We start from the raw sequence: 23,528 nt of genomic DNA, 5'->3' as shown, positions 1-23,528 counted from the left end.
CCTCCCATATGTACCTGCCCAGACCCTAAGATCATCTTCATGGGTCCTTTTCTGGGAGCCCCTGCCAAAGGAAGTGAGGTGGGTAGCTACCAGGAAGAGGGCCTTTTCTTCTGCGGCACCTCGGGTGTGGAATGAGCTCCTAGCTGAGGTTTGCCTGATGCCTACGTTTTACTCTTTCTGACACCAGATGAAGACCTTTTTATTTTCCCAGGAATTTTAGCGTTTTAGCATTCTAGTCTTTTAGCTCTGCTGTCCTATATTTGTTACTATATTTTAAATTTCTGCATTGCTGCTAGGGTTTAAGCTGGTTGTATTTTTATATTATAGTTTTAACCTTTTATATTTCATATTGTTTTTATATTGTTTTATATTTTATATTTTGCATGTTATTTTTATATAATATATATTATATTTATATTTTATATTATTTTGCTTGTGGTTTTATTTTTTGTGAACCGCTCAGAGAGCTTCAGCTGTTGGGCAGTATAGAAATGTAATAAGTACATAAATAAATTTGTCCATCCACTGAGTCCATAGGCAACTGGGTTTTCCGAGCTTTAAACCTAGTTCTTGAGCCCCTGCACCATACTGGCTAATGGGAGAAGGAGGAATGGACACAATGCTGGGTAGAGGAGGGAGCAGAGGTGCTGTTAAGTAACTAGGATTTTCTGCCGTTTTGCTTTCTTTTGGAGTGGTCTGTTTCACCTTACTCTCTTCTTTCATTTGTTCCTTTGTGGAGAGATTGGAATTGTGTGCATGGTTTTGTTTTTCGGTTGATTATTGCCTAGCAGTACCAGTGTGCAGCTGAGGTACTTTGATCAAGTTTAAAGATTCTCTTAACATCTTCATATCCAAAGTTCTGTACAGTTGAATACCAGAAAGCAGATTTGCATTCATTTGTTTTCATTTTGGGGGAAAGCAAAGTATTTGCATTTTCTTGGTACAGAATTCTAAATTTTAACATACAGGGAACTCCAGATTATTGTTTATTTCTTTGATGCTCTAGCAAATTCATAAAACATTTTCTTTTTATGTTTTAAATAGTCATATTTAAAAGGTCATTTCATATCTGAAATATGAAACCGTGACCTACGCAGGAGCAAAAATCAATTTCTAAGGTAAACATGTTGTTTGCATAGTAATATTTTTAGTGCTCTGATACATTGAAGAATAATACAGTATTGCAAAAGCATGAAGAACAGGTTGCCAACCATGACCTACAGGAAAAATATTGCAGAGGATTTGAAAGGTGCAGTTTCAAATAGTACAGTGAATGGATTTTCTTCCCTTCGATGATTTCAAGCTTGCTTTAGCAGTAATTGTGAATATAGTTTGCCCACTCTATTACAGTTAATAAATCTTCCTCAAGCGGAAAACATATTTACCAAATCAAATCAATAGTTAGCGATTGTGCAAAGATAAAATAAAAGAATAAACAAGAAAAAAATTCTTGGCAGTCAGGAGAATTAAGAATGAAGCAGATAGCATAATACTTGAATAGAACAATAAATGAGATTCTTCAAGCTTTAAATATTTGAAGAAAAAGTGGAAATTAAGTATGTTTTGGGTCTGTATGTCTCATACATTTCCTAATTGCCATTACTTTATTTCTAAGTGTCAGAGGTATTGAAAGAGGCCAGCAACTGGTTATCATTGCTGTTGACAGGCCAAGTATTTTAACATTCTTGAGCTCAGTTCTGGAAACCTTCAGAAATCACTGTTATGGCTCACCCAACCTAAACACATGAACAGCACTGAAAATTAACACAAAGTCTTTGCTTTATACATTTTCCTATGTAGCAGAATATGGGTTTGAGGCATGGTGTCTTTGTGATGCCCTTTAAATATTCTCCCAGCTAAGAGGAAGCTGCTTATCCAAAAGTGGCACAGTATGGCTGGGGACTGCACCCAGTGATCTAAGTGTGCAAGTGGGGCTGATTGCATGGGAAAAGGTGGAATTGTTTTCTTTTTCTCCCCCAGTTGCTTGAACTGTCTCCTTCCCATTCCTTTCCTCCAACCATTCCTTCACTCCTTTGTTTCTGTTCTGTCTTCTTCCAACACTACCACCCTGTCTTCTGTGTTGTTTCTTATAACCCGCATAAGGCTGTTGACTACTATGAGGCATCAAGTTAGCCCAGAAGAATGGTTTTCAGATTTTTTTTTATTAATTTGCCAAATACAAAGTCAAACACAAACAACAAAATGAAGCAAATTTAAGCCTAGTTCATAACAGAGGGTAGTAAATTTCGCTTCTTTTTTTTCCCAGCTCAGGAGAATGTTGCCCACTTGCCAATAAACAGATATTTCAAGTAGAGGGGTAAAAATACATGAGACAAGGGTGCTTCTTCCCTCCTGTTTGCCTGATTTATTCTCTCATTTGCTTATGAGTCCATCTACACATGTTTATTCCTGAAGCTGGGAGCGAAATTGTTGTTGTTGTTGTTGTTCAGTCGTTCAGTCGTGTCCGACTCTTCATGACCCCATGGACCATAGCACGCCAGGCCTTCCTGTCCTGCGCTCTCTCCCGGAGCGTGCTCAAGTTCATATTCATTGCATCGGTGATGCTATCTAGCCATCTCATCCTCTGCCGTCCCCTTCTCCTTTGGCCTTCAGTCTTTCCCAGCATCAGGGTCTTTTCCAGAGAGTTTTCTCTTCGCATTAGGTGGCCAAAATATTGGAGCTTCAGCTTCAGTATCTGTCCTTCCAATGAGCACTCAGGGTTGATTTCCTTTAGGATGGACTGATTTGACCTCCTTGCAGTCCAGGGGACTCGTAAGAGTCTTCTCCAGCACCACAGTTCGAAAGCATCAATTCTTCGGCGCTCAGCCATCCTTATAGTCCAGCTCTCACAGCCATACATTACTACTGGGAAAACCATAGCTTTGATTAGACGGACCTTTGTCGGCAAGGTGATGTCTCTGCTTCTTACTATGCTGTCTAGGTTTGCCTAGCTTTCCTCCCAAGGAGCAAGCGTCTTTTAATTTCATGGCTACAGTCACCGTCTGCGGTGATCTTGGAGCCCAAGAAAGTAAAATCTGTCACTGCTTCCATTTCTTCCCCTTCTATATGCCAGGAAGTGATGGGGCCAGATGCCATGATCTTAGTTTTTTTAATGTTGAGTTTCAAACCAGCTTTTGCACTCTCCTCTTTCACCCTCAACAAGAGGCTCTTTAGATCCTCTTCGTTTTCTGCCATTAGGGTGGTATCGTCTGCATATCGGAGGTTGTTGATCATTCTCCCGGCAATCTTAATTCCGACCTCTGATTCATCCAACCCGGCATTTCTCATGATGTACTCTGCATATAAGTTAAATAAGCAGGGTGACAATATGCAGCCTTGTCGTACTCCTTTCCCAATTTTGAACCAATCGGTTGTTCCATGTCTGGTTCTTACTGTTGCTTCTTGACCCTCGTACAGGTTTCTCAGGAGACAGGTAAGGTGGTCTGGTACTCCCATCACTTTAAGAATTTGCCACAGTTTGTTGTGATCCACACAATCAAAGGCTTTAGCGTAGTCAATGAAGCAGAAATAGACGTTTTTCTGGAATTCTCTTGCTTTCTCCATGATGCAGCGAATGTTGGCGATTTGATCTCTAGTTCCTCTGCCTCTTCGAAACCCAGCTTGTACTTCCGGGAGTTCTCGGTTCACATACTGCTGAAGCCTAGCTTGTAGGATTTTGAGCATCACCTTGCTGGCATGTGAAATGAGCGCAATTGTGCGGTAGTTTGAACACTCTTTGGCGTTGCCCTTCTTTGGAATTGGAATGTAAACTGACCTTTTCCAGTCTTGTGGCCACTGTTGAGTGTTCCAGATTTGTTGGCATATTGAATGCAGCACTTTAACAGCATCATCTTTTAGGATTTTAAATAGCTCGGCTGGAATACTGTCATCTCCGCTAGCTTTGTTGTTACTAATGCTTCCTAAGGCCCACTTGACTTCACTCTCTAGGATGTCCGGCTCAAGTTCAGTGACCGCACTATCATGGCTATCAGGGACATTCAGATCTTTCCTGTATAGTTCTTCTGTGTATTCCTGCCACCTCTTCTTAATCTCATCTGCTTCTGTTAGGTCCCTGCCTTCTTTGTCCTTTATCATGCCCGTCTTTGCACAAAACGTTCCCTTGAGATCTCCAATTTTCTTGAAGACATCTCTAGTCTTTCCCATTCTGTTGTTTTCCTCGATTTCTTTGCATTGTTCATTTAAGAAGGCCTTCTTGTCTCTCCTTGCTATTCTCTGGAACTCTGCATTCAGTTGGGTATATCTTCCCCTTTCTCCCTTGCTTTTCGCTTCCCTTCTTTCCTCAGCTACTTGTAAAGCCTCATCAGACAGCCACTTGGCTTTCTTGCATTTCTTTTTCTTTGGGATGGATTTCGTTGCTGCCTCCTGAACAATGTTACGGACCTCCGTCCATAGTTCCTCAGGCACTCTGTCTATCAGGTCTAATCCCTGAAATCTATTCCTCACCTCCACTGTATATTCATCAGGGATATGATTTAGGTCATACCTAACGGTTTAGTGGTTTTCCCGACGTTCTTCAATTTAAGCCGAAATTGTGCAAGAAGCAGCTCATGATCTGAGCCACAGTCAGCTCCAGGTCTTGTTTTTACTGACTGTATGGAGCTTCTCCATCTTTGGCTGCAAAGGACATAATCAATCTGATTTTGATATTGACCATCTGGTGACGTCCATGTGTAGAGTCGCCTCTTGTGCTGTTGGAAAAGAGTGTTTGCTCTGATCAGCATGTTCTCTTGGCAAAACTCAATTAGCTTTTGTCCTGCTTCATTTTGTACACCAAGGCCATGCCTGCCTGTTATCCCGGTGATTTCTTGGCTTCCTACTTTAGCATTCCAATCCCCTGTGATGAAGAGGACATCTTTTTTGGGTGTTAGTTCTAGAAGGTGTTGTAGGTCTTCATAGAACCGATCAACCTCAGCTTCTTCGGCCTCAGTGGTTGGGGCATAGACTTGAATTACTGTGATGTTGAATGGTTTGCCTTGGATTCGTACTGAGATCATTCTATCATTTTTAAGATTGTACCCCAGTACTGCTTTTCCCACCCTTTTGTTGACTATGAGTGCTACTCCATTTCTTCTAAGGGATTCTTGCCCACAATAGTAGATATGATGGTCACCTGAATTAAATTCGCCCATGCCTGTCCATTTTAGTTCGCTGATTCCCAAGATGTCGATGTTCAATCTTGCCATCTCATGTTTGACCACCTCCAGCTTACCTTGATTCATTGATCTGACATTCCAGGTTCCTAAACAATATTGTTCTTTACAGCATCGGATTTTCTTTTCACCACCAGACACATCCACAGCTGAGTGTCCTTTCGGGTTTGGCCCAGCCGCTTCACTCTTTCTGGCGCTACTTGGAAATACCCTCTGCTCTTCCCCAGTAGCATATTGCACACCTTCCGACCTGAGGGGCTCATCTTCCGGCGTCATCTCTTTTAGCCTTGTGATACGTTCCATGGGGTTTTCTTGGCAAGAATACTGGAGTGGGTTGCCATTCAGTTCTTAAAGAGCTAGAAGTGGTCCAAGGGCCACCAATTGCTGAGCACTACAAGCTGAACAGGCCAGTTTTAAGAGGATCTAAAAAAATAAAACGGTTCCCATTGATTTTTCTCATTGGTCCTTGGTCCTTTAGAAACATTTTAAGTGTATCTTTAATTTTGTGTAGATGCAACAAATCCCACATAGTATAAGAGATTTGCCTAGAGATTTGGCTCCTTTGAGGAACTTCTGCAGCTGTATGATACTAGGATTCTAGATTTGTGTCTACAGGAGGTACACAGCTGTTTAAATTCTTCATCTACTTGTCGAAACTGTTCTTGACATCCTTTTCTTCTGAGAGAGATGATCTAACAGTTAGTCAAGATTGTAATATCAAATCAGCTTTGCTTGCTTGACAACAAACAAATTTAACATGTTCTCTGCTTTAAAGAGTGGTTTAAACAAAATATCCCTAGAAAAAAACAATGAAAACCCAGACTTACAGGTCCTTAAGCTTGCATACAGAAGCCCTTATGAAATTAGATACCTTATTTTGTTTTCTTCTTAGGTGACATATGGCTCCTTTGACTACACGTCGCTGCTTTACCTCTCAGAGTACACAGAAGACTTTGGTGGTGGAAGGTTTGTCTTTATGGATGAAGGTGCAAATAGGACTGTAGAACCCCGAGCAGGTAGGAGCAATCTCCCCCTGCCTCCATTGAGATATTGTGCTAGTAGGAGGCTGGGGTCCCTGTCTGCTGTCTGTCAACTCATTCAGCATTTTACATTTACTAGTGTGGTCTGTGAACTGTTTGTAAAATTTCATGGATGGTGGTAATGGGGAGAAAAAGCGATGTAACATCCTGCAGGAAATATCTCTGGGTAGTATTCCAAGGACTATTGTATAATAAGTCTGATGGTCGAACATGCAAATAGGTAAATCTGTGCCATTCTGTTAAGGGTGCATCTATTTCAAGTTAGACATTGGCTGCCTATTATATTTTTAAATGACCAAGCCATCCAACAGAAACATGGTAAATGGTTTCCACTTTAGTTGATGACCTTCAGCAATGTATTGAACTAGTATGGGACAATAGGTCATCTAGTCTAATCCCTGACCATATGCATTGAAAGCTGTCAACATATATCTAACCTTCATTTACTTAAAGTAATCATATATGAGTTTTTTTTATCATGTTTTACTGCTTAATATGCTCTCTTACCTGCTAAGCACTGTACAAAAGTTAACATTTTAAAAGCAAGCCAAGTCCACAGGCTTACAATCCTTTAAAAGTATTTCTTTGTATGCTGTATGTTTTAGGTGTTTGTCATATCTGTACTTTTCTTTGAATGCTTTCCAGCTGGTCAGACTCTTTTGTGAAACCTGGTGCTTAGAACTAAATAAGGTACCTTTTGATAGAGCTCAATTATTGCTTCTAGTCCTTGAGAAATGACGTCCAAGAGCATTGGCCTTTGTCCCTCTTCATCTCATTGATGACTAATGTTTGGTTAGTGGGCTCTTTTCTGAGAAAGTTTTGGAAGTTATTTAGGCATGCTCTTCTATAGACATTATTCACCATTTTTTGTCTGCACATATTATTCATTCCAGCAATAATACTTCTATCTTTGGTGAATATTGCTTTATAACCTGAGCACTTCTGTTCATTCAGAGTGTTTGTATTTTTAGTGTACATGTTAAAATAGGAACAAAGAGTTCTTCTCTTTTGCTGAAGCAAAAACTCAGTGCCACTTTGGAAAAGGGGATTTCAACATTTGAACTAGTTGGAATGCCTTAAGTGTCACATTGCTTTACCCATATCAAAGACAAGCTTAACATCAATTTTGTATAATACTTTGTAAGATATGACAGAAATGGAAAAGTGTTTTAAGTAAATTGGACAAATTCCTGTCTTGGTAGAGTTAAAATAGCAATTGAACAAGATAATATTTATTTTAAAAATAAACCCTTGTTTTAAATAAAATTATATTTCTTAAATAATTTTCAGGGTTGGATCCAGGTAACATTAAGTCACTCAAAGGTCCCATTTGATATCAGTTGTTATGGCTGTACATGGGCTCACTGGCTGCTTAAATACTGTTGTATTCAGTGGGATTTTAATTGCAGCAGACTGTCTACAGCTCAACTGTGTTTCTGTGGATTGTGATTGCTCATTTGCTATAGCTTTGTCACATTTCTCAAATTCAGTCACAATTAAAATACAATAAAATCCTGTTCCTTCTACTACATAAAGCAAAAAGATTACATTTTGATGAAACGAATATCTGTTTCTCAAGCACAAAGTTTGCTTGAATATAATAGTAAAAAATAGAATTGCTGAGTAGCTGCCAAAAGTAGACGCCAAGCCTATTCATTTGATGGGAAAACAGCCAATTTACAGCAAAATTCTGCAGGATTTCTCGGAAGTGGGCATGTTTTACCATTGCCCATGTTTGCATAGTGTAGCATAATGTAAGTTAGCCTAGGCAAGCTTTGGGCCCACCTTTCCTCATGCGTGGCTGGTAGGAGGAGTTTGGAATCTTCTGCTTTAGCTCAACTGATTTGTTGCTTGGTCCTAACCACAGTTTGTTAGTTGGTATTAACTGTGGTTTATATAAAACAAGTCAAGTTGGCTTGGTTTAAACAAACCACAGTTTGTCAGTTTGGACAACATGTTTAACCCACAGTGATTGTGCAGACCAGGTCAGAGTCTCAGGTCTTTTTGCTGTGACCTTAACATACAGCATTCTTCTGGAGTGTATGCTAGTAACGTTGGCAAAATTCATGTTGGAAAGTAACTTTCTAAAATCTTCATTTTTAGGTGTGTTCATGAACTACACTTGAAACCTCCCCTTCTGTTAATTTTATACACAGGTGGGAGGGAACACAAGAAAATTATTTTTGAAAGACATTGGAATTATATCTTCTCAGATTAATTTCTTAAGTAATGTCACTTAAAATTTTGTTTAGTTAATGACAAATACAGGCTGCTTTTGGGCATTACAATAAGCAATTAGAGGGAGGGACAAGACTAGGTGAGCTTTGGACTTGAGCTCTCGCCTCTGACATGGCCGTAACCAGAAGATCAAAAACTTTTGTTTCCGTTTTCAGTTAGCTGCACTTCAGCATTGCATCCTAAACTGTGGCTAATTTTAGTTGTGGTTTATTGAAACAAGTCACAGTTTGTTGGCTTGTTTCAGTAAACAAACAATAGTTAAGATTAACCACAGTTTGTTTGGGGTTGGAGTTAAAGCTAAACTGCAGTTAGTCAAAAACTGAAGTGAAAGCTTCCAGCCTTTGCCTTGCAGCTACACTAAAGGGAGAGGGCGGAACACACAGTCCTGAGACTTCCCTTTATTGTTACATCGGAATACAGCCATTGTTTGTAATTATCTTAATTGGAATTGTATCTGGAGGAGAAAAACATTTGTGCTAACGATACCGATTGCTCATCTTGGGGAAAGAGTAATACCTTTGTAAATAACTATCCACATATCACCTCATATGTCCTTCCCTTTCCCTTTATAATCTTTTCCCAGGGTTACTGCAAGAAACTTAGAACTTATCTGGAGACATGCCCTGGTCCATCCTTTTGAGTAGGATATGGTAATGTGACTTTAGCTTTCTTGGCTAGCATTGATGGTGCCTATCACTATGGCATTTGCCTGAAGCAGCCTTCCCCAGCCTGGTGCCCTCCAGATGTTTTGGACTACTACTCCCAGCATTTCTTACTAGTCATGCCTCTTTATCCTCACTACTAATTTCCTACCTCCTCTAGATCCTCTGGGCTGTGCCGAGGATTTTGGGGAGAGGCAAGGTGGGTATTCCTCTCATTTGCACTACTGCACAAGTGAGAGGAGAGTCATCTTCAAGACAGCAGGAGTTTCTCCTGCTGCCTCTCACCTTGATTGAAAACCTCCATACATTCCGGACCTCTTTTCCAAGCTCCCGGTGCGTGCCAGAGGGCTCAAAGGAGAGGTGAAATCTTCTCTCATTTGAATGGACATTTCATGATAGAAAGGAACAGAAGGAGTTTGTCCTACTGTTCCCTCTGTTTTCTGGACTTCCATGAAAGTGAAACAAGTTTCTTCCTCTTCCTTAAGGCAGCTCCCTTGCAAGCATCGAGGGCTTGGAGGAAAGATGGGAGTTTTTCTCTCACTTGCATTCCAGTTTGGAGAAGGGAACATAAAGCGGATCAAGCGCCTGCTCTTTCTTCCTTTCCCTCAACTGTAGTGCAGAGAGAATTGTTGGAAGCTGCTGGGAGTCCAGTTGTCCTTGGCAAGTTGGTGAAGGGAATTGTGGGCCCCTGGGCTTAAGCAAGGCTAACCCTTTGTTACAGGGGTGGGCAACTTGGGGCACTCCAGATGTTTTGGCTTACAACTCTCATGATCCTTCAACATTGGCTGTGCTGGCTAGGGTGGATGGGAGTTGTAGGCCAAAACATCTGGAGGGCCCAAATTGCCAACCCCTGTTGTATGAGACTATGGCCAATGAGATTATTTGCACGATCGCCACAGCCACTGTAGCTTATGGTGTGTGCTGGCAGCCATTGTGAGTATTAAAGCTGCAGTGGGCGGTTACTGCAGCTGATCATAACGTGTGAATCCCACACAGGGTGGGTTGTTGCCATGGTTCACAAACCATCCACAACCCAAAAACAGCCCGTGGGTTGTGGGTGGTTTATTAACCACAGCAACGAGCCACCCTCGCTGGATTTGCACATGAATATTCACAATGGCCACCAGTGTGCACTGCAACCCACCATGGCTTTAATAAGCCACCGTGGGCTGTAATGATCATGCGAACCAGGCCTTAGAATCCCCAAACTGATGGTGCATTGTTGTCACTGATTGTTGTTCAGTCGTTCAGTCGTGTCCGACTCTTCGTGACCCCATGGACCATAGCACGCCAGGCCTTCCTGTCCTGCGCTCTCTCCCGGAGCGTGCTCAAGTTCATATTCATTGCATCCGTGATGCTGTCTAGCCATCTCATCCTCTGCCGTCCCCGTCTCCTTTTGCCTTCAGTCTTTCCCAGCATCAGGGTCTTTTCCAGGGAGTTTTCTCTTCGCATTAGGTGGCCAAAATATTGGAGCTTCAGCTTCACTATCTGTCCTTCCAATGAGCACTCAGGGTTGATTTCCTTTAGGATGGACTGATTTGACCTCCTTGCAGTCCAGGGGACTCGTAAGAGTCTTCTCCAGCACCACAGTTCGAAAGCAGTTGTTCAGTTGTCACTGAAGTCGTAGCTTAAAAAGACAAATTGTGTAAGTATTTGTAGTGCTTCACTTCTCCTTTCTAACTTGACTACATTGCCACACTGTTGCAGGCAGGCCGATGGATGTGTCTTGTTCCAATGGCTCAGTTATCAAACTGACTCTTTACAATGCATTTCAAAGGAAAGAGGTCATTGACATGGTAAGATGCCAAAGAGAGCACATGCCTACATTGATTGTAGGGGCTGACTAAAGCAGTGGGACAAGCCTAGGGACAACTAGGATGCAGTTATTATCTGCAGGGGGGAAATGAGATAGAAGAGAAGAGCAGTAAGGAGGGAGGTGCAGTGAATGATACTTAAATCACCATTATAATGTTCTATCCTATAGGAAGAGAAAAACAGGCACTCAAATACACGCGCGCGTGCGCACACACACGCCATACACACAGAGTTTTTCTGCAGACTGGGAGTGAAAAGACTTCAGGTAATTAGTCCTCTGGTCTTTTGACAACTCTGGCCTTTGCTTATATAACAGTCCATGATTATTGTTCCTTTATTAACTCATTTCTGGTTAATCAGGTCTTTCAATTCAGAACATTCTTTTAATGACTTCAGACTTCTTTCAGTGCTGGGAGATGTTTTGCAGCATTGGGATGAGATGCAGAGCATTAGCTGTGATCAGATTACAGGAGTGCCCCCCTAATGGCTTTAGTTATTTGTTCTGTCTCTTTATAAGGAACCCCTAGATAGGATCACTCAAGTGCCAGATTAGTGAGGTGCTTTGATTTCTTTTGTCATATGAAATTGGAATAGGCTTAATTTATCCATAATAATTTTATTGGAAGCTCAGTTAATTGGCAAATATTCTGGTGTGTTTTCCTTGCTTTAAGCTGGATCAAATAAGCCCTATTAAGCTTTTGAAGATGTACCATTTTACAGTACCTGAAACCTGCAATGAATCTTTGATGATGTGTTGAAAATTGTTGTGTTTATTTCTTCTATAGCAGCTTTCAGTGTATAGAAATAATAGCCAAGATCTGCTGATGGAGCAGGATCTTTTCATTCCCCACAGACTCTTAGTGACGTTGGTGTGGAAAAAAAATCCTCCCTGTGTCTGACCTTAGAGGTCTCTGCTGAGATAATTGAGTACTGGCTTGAAGCAAAGCTTATAGAAAGTGCAAAATACCAGGAAATAGCTCTGTTAATTTCCAAACCATGTTTCCCAAAAGCAGCCCCCCCTCCCCCGCCCAGCAGATCCCCCTGCAGGGAATTCTTAGGCCAACAGGGTCTGCACAGGAGTGGGGCTTTTAATCTAAGCTGGAGCAGAAGTTGGGGGCTTTAAAAATTTTGAGGGCTTCCAATGCTCACTTCTCCTTTAAGGGGAGCATTGCTGAGTCCCTGAAGATCATTTCCAAGCTTGAGACTAGCAGACATCATCAGCATCATATGTAAATCAGTGTGCCTCTGACCTGTTCTTGTAGGGATGCCAAGACATCTAAGAATTAGAGTTTTAGAACACATAAGTAGAATTGGACTTGGTAAATTAACTGCCCTGATGGTATAACATTTCTTGAATAATCATTTCAGGAACTGAAATTCTTTACAATTCAACAAGTACTAATGCAAATTTAATTGGACCAATTACATTCGTCTTGCATGGTGGTGCATTTTGGATCTCTATTTGGGATACTATATCTCCCTATGGTCTGAATTGTTGCTTCTGAAAAAGTACCTATAAAGAACACATTTCTTATAATTTATTTTTATTTGTTTTATCTTGCAAGGCTATATAGATTTCATAAAGTTTTATGTCTTATGGTTACTCCTCATGTAAGTGATAGGCTTTCTTCCCACAGACATCCTGACAGACTTGGAGATGGCATTACTTAAGATTACATGTTTTTCAGAAATACCTTGCAGAGGTTTTTGTTGCTGCTGCTAATACCACACATTACCTTTTTGTGTGGTAATAATGGTGTTTATAAAGGATTTCTTTAGTAGATCTAGTCTAACAGCTTGAAAATGATTTTCATTGTAAAGTCATATATCTCATGTGTTTGCAGCTACACTCTAAAATGCAAATGCTGATGAATACATTCTTATATGCAACAGATCAATGGTTTGGCCTTCTGTTGAGCCCAAGAAAATTGAATGGATTAGGATATACTTAGGGATGAACCTTTATATATAGACCCACTTCATCCATTTGCCTCTGGATTTAAACATTCTACTCCTCCTTAAGTTTAATAATGCCCTTGCTACACACTACTTGTAAAAGGCTGTTTTGGTTTTATATGAGAATGCAGGCATCGTCAAATGCCATGAAGACTAAAGGGCAGCCTATTTGGGTAGTGGCAAAATGGTTTAAGTTTGTGTGCATTTTAATGAGGAAACCTATTGGTGGATGTAAGTCATCGGAGACTGGTTTAAAAAAGCCTGCTTGAGCTAAGATCTTCAGCATTGGCATTCTTTCTGACAGGTTGTATGGGCATTTGCTTTGTCGATTTTTCTTCTGCCTGCATAGCTGGAGAGGATGAGAGAACTACCTATATTTTGGTGCAAAAAAATAGTGAACCTGTTCACCTCTTGTCCTTGCTTCCGGTTTTATCTATAGATTGGAGATGGGAGTGATCTTGTTAACTGTGGTTCTTTGTCCTTTGAATAAAATAAAATAAAATAGCAGACCAGCTGTGACTGATTTATAGAAGGTTAGTAAGTGTTTCACCTAAAAGCTTACAGTAATTATAGTTGGCAACTGAAGAACCATGCACAGTTTTAACTAATAATTTTGCATAACAAGGGCAATTTTGTTCCTCTATGGGCACTAGGTTCTATATAATTAAGGAAGGCTTGCCTGCACCCAACTTTGCTATCATTTTGGCACCAGGCAAAGAGCTTTTTTATTTTCCAGGGCTTTTTAATACTGCTAACTTTTAAGCTGTTGTGAGTTTTAATTGATTGGAGCTTTATACTGTGCTATGTTATGTTATTATTTTAGATGTAATTGTTTTTTTTGTTTTTTTTACTGTTTTATAAACTGCCCAGGAAAGTCAGTTGGCTATTAAAGGGCAGGGTATAAATTTCCTTACATAAATAAGCAAGCATATGCTAGTTTTATGGCTTCTACAGAGAAGTGATAAAATGAAAGACACCTAGATCCAGAGGGCTCTGGATAGGGGTGAATGCTCCTTCCTTGTTCTCCTCAACCTCTCAGCGGCTTTTGATACCGTTGACCACGGTATCCTCCTGGACCGCCTGGAGGGGATGGGCATTGGAGACACCGTATTGCGGTGGTTCCGGTCCTTCCTCTCCGGCAGGTACCAGAGGGTAGCACTGGGAGAGGAGGTTTTGGACCCGTGGCCACTCACTTGTGGGGTGCCACAGGGTTCCATCCTCTCCCCGATGCTATTTAATATCTATGTGAAGCCGCTGGGGGCCGTCATCAGGAGGCTTGGGGTGTGGTGTCATCAATATGCGGATGACACGCAGCTCTACCACTCATTCAAATCTTCACCAAGTTTGGCTGTTGAATCCCTGTCCAAACGTCTGGAGACCGTGAGTGGCTGGATGGGGAGGAATAAGCTGAAGCTGAACCCTGACAAGACCGAGGTACTTTTGGTGGGAGACAAGAGGAGGCTGGGGGATGTTGACCTGGTGTTGAATGGGGTACGGCTACCCTTGAAAGACCAGGTCCGCAGCCTGGGGGTCATTTTGGACTCCCAGCTGTCCATGGAGGCTCAGGTGTCAGCTGTGAGCCGGACAGCGCTGTATCAACTCCATCTGATAAGGCGGCTGCGCCCCTTCCTTCCCGACCATCTGCTCCCATCGGTAGTACATGCCCTGGTCTCCTCTCGTTTAGACTACTGTAATGCGCTGACCTTTAAAACCCTATATGGTTCCGGCCCAGCCTATCTTAAGGAGCACCTCCAGCAGCACCAGACAGGCCGCTTAACAAGATCAGCCTCGGATGGCCTTCTCTCTGTCCCATCAGCCAGGACAGCTAGACTGGTGGGGACAAGGGAGAGGGCCTTTTCTGTGGTGGCCCCCACTCTGTGGAACTCCCTCCCTAGGGAACTCCGTCATGCCCCCTCTTTAATGAGCTTCCGTCGTGCATTAAAAATGTTGTTGTTCAGGCAGGCATTTGGGGTGGGTTAGGGTATTTTAGAAAATGTTTTTATTGTAGAATTTTATTGTTTTAAACTGTTTTATTGTATGCTGTACATCGCCCAGAGTGGCTGGGTGACCAGCCAGATGGGCGATTAATAAATTTAATAATAAATAAATAAATAAAAATTGGATATTTGCACTGAATATATTGCAGCAGGGTGTGATATGGAAAGTGTTGTATAAACTTGGATATTTGTATATAAAGTTGTATACTGTCATGCACCGACTGGAGGAGTCCTCCACTGTGGAGCTAGAGGCCCCAGAAGCCCAAGGTACCCCAGACCAGGGACAACCACTAGGCCCACAGGAGCCTCAACCCTCGGGGGAAGTGGCTGCAGGGCCATCCTTGTCAGGAGAAAGGGCCTCTGTCTCTGAGGCAGAGGCTGAGCCACCCCCAATCCCTGGGAGCATCGTCGCCTCAAGCGACAGGCTAGCAGGGCTCCTGTGCAAAGGAGTGCTTGTCTCCAGAAAAGGTCTCCTCAGGAGAAAGGGACTCCTCAGGAGTAGGCTCTGGGAAGGGAGCTCTGATTACTACAGCTGAGTTCTGGGTGGGGTCTGGCTGGCTTTGGGCTAAAAAGCCTTCACTGGAAACCCAACCAGTGTTGCAACATCTTGGTCCATCCAGCCTCTGCCATATACCTTGTCTCCTGACTCGTGCCCTGTGACTGATGCTCAGTTTCCTGACCTTTTGGACTGCTCAGCAACCCTGCTTCTGGACTGCATAATGTACCTGTCTGATTTGCTGTGTTGACTGAATTACTGCATTTGACCTCTTGCTTATCTTGACCACTCCTGCTGCTGCCTGATCCTTGTTGCCCGACTGACTGCCTGTTTTCTGACCTCTGCCTGGATTTTGATCACTCCTGCCATAGCTTAAACCTCCTTGGACCTGTGTGCTTGACCATTTGCTTGCCAACTTGACTACTCTTTTGCATCGCTCCCTGTCCTTGCTTGCAAAGAGCCAAGATGCGATCTAGAGCAGGACATATACAGGAGTATCTGTGTGTGTTGGGGGTATTTTTTTTTTTCAAACACTTCTGAGCCATTTTTATTATGTTGATTGTGTGTCAACATTTTATCCTTAATTTCTGATGTGTTAAATTTGAATGTTTGGGTACAAACACAAGTGTTGAGTCCAGAATGATACCGTATATTTTTACTTCATTGTTTTCACAAACAGTGGCTACTTCCCAGCTGTGAAACAGCCTTCTCCAGAGGCCTGTGCTGTAAAAAAGAAAAAGTAAAGTACAATTTTGAATGGATGTCCCTTATTTTAGCTCTCTGTGGGAAAAAACAGGGGTTTTAAAAAAGAATTCTGAGCTGTTTCCATGAACGTAGAATTTGGATTTCATCAGATCAAGAGATACTCATAATATAAACCAAAATAGATATTGAAGAAGGGGTGTGTATGCTTATATGAATGTTGGATTGAACACATCTCTTTTTGTTAACCATATTTTTTTCCTCTTCCATCTCTGTAAATCAAAAAGAAGACACCTAAAATGAAAAGCAGGTACTATTGTGAAAAAACAGAATAGACATTTGTAGTATTTGTGAAGGTTTAGAAATATGAAAAGGGCTCAGCCATTATCTTCCTTTTGTATGCTTTTTTTTGCTTTCAGTTTAACAGTTCTAGCTCAGCCATAGACTTTCTGGGTCACATCACTCTCTCTTGGCCTCTGTTCTTCACAATGATGTCCTGACTCTCAGAATTGTTAAGAGTTTTGTAACAGGCACTGGGCTCTATTCAACTAAAGGTAGTCATACTTTAAGTACCAAGGAAATCTATAGGTCTTAAGCTACCTGTTACTAACTTGTCCCATTGATTTCAGAGGAACTTAGATACAACTAACCTTACTTGGACTGGGGCTAGTGAAGAACTGCCTTTGGGTAGTAGGGTTGACCTATCAGTTCATGGGCACCATTGAGTGATATGCCTACAGTTGTGAAAGTGTAGTCAAATGTGTAACTAGCCATTGTATCAATCAGCTTCTCACAGCGATTCCGCAGTTCTATTAGTATTTCACTACTGGCTTGTTGCTGGTACTGCTACTGGAAGTACATTTACAACTGTGGAGTTCACACTTTCCCAGAATGGTAGCTGTATGTTATACTAAACTGCTGCAGCATCATAAATGCCAAGGAAACCAGTTTTATTCTTAACAGTACAGGCCTTATTGAATCCACCATTTTATACAATTTTACTTCCTAGAATGGAGTGCATGATAAACCTTATCAGCATGATATAAAGAAAAACCCAATATAAATTGCATCACAGGTCCTGTAGCATGTGATGTACGATCTATACCTCACTTGTTTCTTTCCCGATGTGTTGAACTACAACTCCCCAGCCAGCACAGCCCATGCTGGCTGGGAATGATGAGCTTTGTAGTCCAACACATTGGGAGGGCACCAGATAGGGAAAGGCTGATCTATATTATAGGCGCAAACTGATTTATAGTCACTCCCTCTCCACAGGGAATTGTAGTTTTACAAAGGTTTAGATAGAGATCTCTAACAGACAGTGTTCAGGCCCCGACCAATTAAAATAATTCCCAGGATTCTTTGGAGAAATCAGGTTTGTGTGTGTGTCTGTAAGATGTGCCCTAAAGTTATTATGATAGTTGAATTAGGCATAATTATCCTGGAGAAGGGAAGAGCTGAATGCAAATCTGACAAAGTGATCTTCTCCAAAGCTCCTACTTTGAAAGCACCAACACACATGGCTTAATGAGCTGTACTCCTTAAGAAGCAGGAAGTTTGGTCATTTTTGCCTTTCAAGCTCTTAGCAAAGTGAGACTCTAACAGTGCTTCATGTCAGGGTCCCATTATGTTCTTTGTTCCCTGGTAGGTGAAATAATAATAATAAACAATATCTGTGATCCTTTTCAAGTCTGTAGCTTGCTTACACTTTGAAGCAGGCATCTCCTCCAAGACATTTTCAGAGTAATAATGACATTGATATGATAGCTTTCTCAGTACATGTTTATTTGCCAGTGGTAAAAATAAGATCTTACTTTGTGTGTGTGCGTGCACGGGTGGAGGTGTGTGTGTGTGTGTATGTGTGTGTGGGGGGGTGTTCTCCTGCCTGTATAGCCCTTTGTAGCTTCAGAAATGTATTTTGAGGCCACAAGATCTTGAAGTCTAGAAATTTGTCAATTCTGTTAGCGACTACCCATTTATTACCAGGTATATTTTTTACATGGAATTTGACTTGCTTGCAATTAAAGTAACATCCTAGATCTGAAATCTTCTATTGCTCCATGGGGAATCTGCTTTTGCCAGTAAGTAAGCTGTACAGGTTTATTAGCAATGTATGTGAGACTCACTGTTCCTTATAAGACCTTTAGGACCTTGATAGGAATGCAGAAAGGAGAGTTAGTAGATGCAGCTCCTCCTGCCCAGAGTGATGGGGAAAGCCTGGTCTTGTAATGAAAATAGATAACTCAAGTAGATCACCATGATTAAACCCATTCAATACGGGAATGAAAATTTGATCTGCATCATTAACCAAAGAATAGCCAATCTTAGAAGCAGAAGTTTCTGTTTCTTCTCTCAAAAACATGTTACGTTCTTATAGAAAGAAATATTCTTACTGACTCCAATTCTGGGACAAAAAATTGTGCTGCCTTGTCATACTTTTGAGTTTTGCAAGAGCTGGAGGGCTGATTGAGAGTTGGCTAGTACTGAGTGGGGTTGGGGGGTAGAGAGAGAGGCCTAGGCCAAGTCCCAGCTAGCTGTGAGTGATAATATTACATGTTCAGCGGCTACAGAAATCCTGCAACGCTTCTGTGTCAGCTGCCAAGTTTGATGTGGATTTGCAATTGCATATCCATTAGTACTTCACTTCCTGTCCCCAAGTAATCATTCAGTTTCTGTGGAGATTGAAAAGATCATGCCTGTTGGACTGCTGGAAGTGATGGAAAGTCCTTTCATTTTTGATCCTGTAAAAATGGCATTTGGGCCATTTCCTGATAATCTTCCAAAGTTTAATGGACCCTCCAGGGGCTTAAAGAATGAACTAGCAGAAAGGAAAGCTGCTTGCTCATCAAATCACCACTCCATGCTTGCTTTTCTAAAATCAGGTATTGCACGGAAACCCTGTTTACTATACACAAGACATTTTCTTTGTGCTAGTAGCATCTTATAATCACAGTATGCATAATTCTAGAACGTGAAGAGGTTCTTAGGAGCTTATTCAATAAGGCTTGGTGTAAGCGATCTTGAACTGCTGAGAGATTAGATGGATTTAGACTTACTCTGCCCAAAGTAGGCACAGATGACATTTTTTTTACAATAAACAAAACACACTTGCTTAAGTAGCATGGCAAGAGTGCTTCTCTTGAACCCAGTTTTCCTTGCCAAGATCATGACATTTTTTCAGCCATTTCAGGGAGCCTCATTCCTGCCCTTTGTTACCTAGAAAAAAAGAGAATGTTTTGCTTGCTTAGCCGCACCATAAAGCAGCTCCAGACTTGGCCTTGTTGCAAGAGGCAGTAAAAAGCTGAGGATTACACAGTGCAACATACATTTGAATAAATGTTTGTCACTGTTAGTACTTAGAAAATCGCAGACATTTGTGTCCCACCAACTTCCCCCATTATGACCCTTTCTCCCAGTTGGCAGTGTTTGCATCCCTTAATTAAAGACAGTAAACGAAGAGCTAGTTCATACAATCATCTGCAATTCTTCTGAAAGTAACACTGATTCTGAATAGCTTGATATCTCAGCTTGTTCCATGTAGCTCATTGTGTGGAACCAAAATAGCAGCAAGAACATCCTGAGTTCAAACATGTCAGCTCTTTATTTAGTGGTTGCTGGGCTTTTCAAATAGCAGGTGTGTGTGTGGGGGGAATCCTTGAATGTGCACTCAAATTGACTATGCTAGCAATGATGGCAACGTGTACAGAGAGACTCGGCCCTACTGGCTGAACTGCTGAAGCAGTGAGGGATGGAATCCACTATGCACCTCATGATCTTCATAGAAAACATAGACATTATGTTCACAGAGTACATTGTGTTCAGGAAAACTGGACAACCTGAGAAGATTCTGCTATAAAAGTGTGTGTGTGTGCTCTGTGTTCCCTTGTGTATTTGTAGAAGTGTTTTCAGTCAAGGGAATTCATTTATACAACTTAATTATGAACTTAGAATTCAGGACAGCTTTCCAATTTGTTTATATTTCAGTCTTGAAAAGTGCGTATGTGTTCAGCAAAGCTAATGTCAGAACTCATGTGCAAAGCAAACTCCTCTGCGTTTTCTCATCAAGAGTTAATGGGACATTTACTAACCTAATCTAACAATTGGTGTCAGTCCAGTGGCTGGCTTGCATTTGGGGTTGGTGCAGCGGCCTCCTCCTGCTCTCTTTCCTTTAGGATGTTTGTGCTTTCATGAGATTATCAAGGGCAGAGGGCACCCCACATTGGTGGGGCTGTTTGTCTGCCAGCCCATTTCTGTGGGCTACGCAACTTGTGAGGGCAGAGTCCTTATGGACTGGGCATTTTAATGAAGGAAACCATCTCTAGGCATCCCATAGTACACTGTTCTGAATTTGTATTGATTAGTGAGAGAGTGAAATGCACTACCCAATGCATATGTCTCCCCCTGCCCCCCAATAAGGACCCATTACTGTGCGCCTAGTTCCCCGTTTTGTACAGTGGGGGTGGCATTCCCTGCGCTTTAAGGCAGTTTTGGTCTGTAGAGCTCAAAACAGCCAAGCCAAAATATTTCTTCTGACAGTCATGGTCTGGTGGGCTTCATTCATGAAAAGGCACAGAGCTGTATCACAAATGCCACTATTATCTGTGTCAGTAGGACTGTGCTCTGTGGAGGCTTCTTTGCTATTTTGCTGAAAATTATTTCTTTGCCCTCCAGAATCAAGTATGGGCACATATTTGTTTTAATCTACACATCAAGCTTTCATATTGCAGACTATGAATTTTAAGTAGTATTATCATGGTCTTTGAGAACCTGCTACCATACATTCAGATGGCTTTCAAATCTTGAGTCCGTAGATGTCCCAAGACAGGCATCTGATGATAGGATCCCAGGAATCAGTAGCCAGGAAATGGTATGCATCCTGTCCCTCTCCTGATTGTACATCCTTGTCTTGCAGGCCGGGTTTCCTTCTTCACATCTGGCTCGGAGAACCTCCATCATGTCGAAAAGGTCCACTGGGGCACCCGTTATGCTATCACCATTTCCTTTACCTGCAATCCTGACCATGGTATCGGAGATCCTGTTTTAACATAACAGGTTGCTAGAAGGATCAACAAGAGAAGCCCTGTGCAGGACGGGAAAAGAAATGTTTTAACTTTCCATGTGAATTCGACTGCATTGATTCTTCTAAATCTTATTTAATGTAAATGTGAGCTGTTTTCATACACACATCTTCCTCTTAAGTGTTGCAAACAGTGCCTTAAGGACCATCTTTCTAAGTCTTCTGGAACAATATGTTTGCTTTTGTAAGGTAATAGTAAAAATCACCTTCAGTCCCCCCCCCCCCCACCCCCTGGTATATAAGGGCACTTCAGAATTCAGAGACTGCAGAACAGGCCAGATACATTGTCATTCCTGTAATGGTGGAGAACAAAACCTGGTCACTTCACACATTCCCTTCAGTTTTTGCTCCCAGAAACTCTGGGGTGCCTCATAAAATAGTTTGTGGGCAGATGGACACTCAGGAACATGTTATGAAGGAGGGTCTTTGTCCTAATCTTGCCATGCCTTGCTCCCCATCCCATCGACACTCCTCCTTTCCACAGTAATGTGTAAATTCTGGAAAATAATTGGGGCAGCCAACTTTTCCTCTTAAGCATCTGAACATTAACAGGAATCAGAATATCATATTTCAAACTGTGTATATATAACCTCTGCCAGTAGAACTTTATGGACATTAACCATGTATCCCTGTTTTTTTTAAAGTTTTTGCAATATATTTGTCCTTGAAAACAAAGGGTAGTATCCAGTATTAGTCCTATGTAGAGTAAACCCATTGAAATGAATTAGACTTAAGTTCATCACGACTAACTTAGACCCATTCATTTCAATGGGTCTACTTTATACTATCCAAAACATGTGCTTTGACTACTGGAATGAACTGTTGTTCCTGTACTAAACAGCTGTACACAAATTGAGAGAGTGTTCAGAATAAAATAAAACAACTGAATGGTCTCCTTAATAGTGGGATTGGCATCTGCTCTGTGTGTTTGCAAAAAACTTGTGTCTCTTTTCTGAGCTCAATTTGTTTAAGCTCTGACATACTTTAGATTCTATTTATTCTGATGATTTCAGGATCCATTAAAGTTTGGTTTCGAATGAACCCTTTACTTTGGCTGCACTGATTATTCAGCTACCAAAGTCAGTCTGAAGTATGAAAGATTCCTAGGGCTTCAAGAATAAGGAGCCAAGTTTTCTAGGGGTGGAAGTTAGATTGGCAGAACTTAAGGACAATTTAGAAATAAAAGAATTGTGATATAAGCAAAATGCTTGATTCATCCAGATCTGACTGTGGTTATTAGGGAAACCTGAATCTTTCAGGAAGCATCGTTTCAGACTAAGTCAGAGAGGATGCATATAGAAATTCTCTATGACAACGTTCAGATTTTTTTTATATTTGTGGAAAAAATGTATTCTTTAATCAACTTGCATAGAAAAATGTTATAAGTTGGAAATATCGCTGTTTATCCTGTCATGCTATGGAAACATGAACTCCTGTGAACATCACAGATTAACGAAGTTTGGCTCTTTTATTCATGTTCACTGGCTATTCACTCATAGTAAACGGTTACATTCATTACTTATACCAGCATTGTATTTAAGCACTAGCCTGGTCACGATAGGTGACCAGGAACTGAAGACAAGTGCATCAAATTCTGCGCAAGTAGGTTGGTGAACGAGGAGTAGAGCACGCCCTCCCTCCTCTGTGCCCAGCATAAACACCTAGTGGGCTGCAAGAGGAAAGTAGCCCTCCCTTTGCACCCACATGGAAATGCAGTGTGTTACCTGACACACTGAATTCAGTATACATTGTCCTTTTCACTTCAAGTCAGCTTACACAGGTAGAAGAAACCGAACAGTAGTTTGAATAGTACCTTGTTCTGTTCTCTATAAAGTGGGAGTGGGGGATGAAGGAATATCAAGTAGAAACTCAAGTGGAGTGTAGCCTCTACTAACGAGTAAGAGACAAGCTTTAGCAAGGTGCAGTCCACTCCACTGCTTGAGGGCAGACAACAAAAGAAGTGCATGCGCTACACCAGGGCTCTTCAGCTGTGTTGGACTACAACTCCCAGCAGCCCTAGCAATGACCATGCTTGCTGAGAATGGAGTGTAGTCAAATATCTCAAGGGCACTAAGCCTGATCTTAGATCCTGTTTTATGCCCATCCAGAGAGAGAGTAAAACACACTGACCTGGTTCGTATGATCACCACAGTCCCCCAGGGCTTATTAGCCACGGGGGACTGCAGTGCCCGCAGGCTCCAATTTGACAACACCGCCATGGCTTCTCGTTACATGTGAACCCAGCAAGGGTGGGTTGTTGGAGTGGTAGACAAGCCACCCATGAACTGTTTCAGGACTGCAGGCTTGTCAACCACCCCAACAACCCACCCTTGCTGGGTTCACATGTAATGAGGCTTCAGCGCAAGCAGGATAT

The 23,528-nt window shown here is 41.7% G+C and overlaps 1 protein-coding gene across 8 annotated transcripts in view; it reads left to right on the top strand.

Annotated features, from left to right (window-relative positions):
* The window catches only part of OGFOD3 (2-oxoglutarate and iron dependent oxygenase domain containing 3), a 60,312-nt gene extending 38,270 nt beyond the window's left edge, over positions 1 to 22,042 (top strand). For 2 of the 8 annotated variants that reach the window (XM_084838271.1, XM_084838266.1), the window contains exons 8-9: positions 6,064 to 6,137; positions 20,990 to 22,042. In XM_084838271.1, the coding sequence (XP_084694397.1) occupies positions 6,064 to 6,137; positions 20,990 to 21,095 (180 nt within the window). In that variant the 3' untranslated portion in view covers positions 21,096 to 22,042. Of the gene's footprint in view, positions 1 to 6,063; positions 6,430 to 9,032; positions 9,144 to 10,818; positions 10,908 to 20,989 lie in introns of those variants that run through there. The other 6 variants (XM_084838268.1, XM_084838265.1, XM_084838267.1 and 3 more) reach the window with 4 other exon arrangements.
* Positions 22,043 to 23,528: the final 1,486 nt, after the last annotated feature.

The sequence above is a fragment of the Heloderma suspectum genome, chromosome 2 (genome assembly GCF_057233095.1).
Source record: "Heloderma suspectum isolate Gila_16-S chromosome 2, 16-S_ref, whole genome shotgun sequence".
Lineage (NCBI taxonomy): Eukaryota > Metazoa > Chordata > Lepidosauria > Squamata > Helodermatidae > Heloderma > Heloderma suspectum.
Note: the sequence above shows the minus strand (reverse complement) of the source record. Positions and strands in the feature narration are given on the sequence as shown.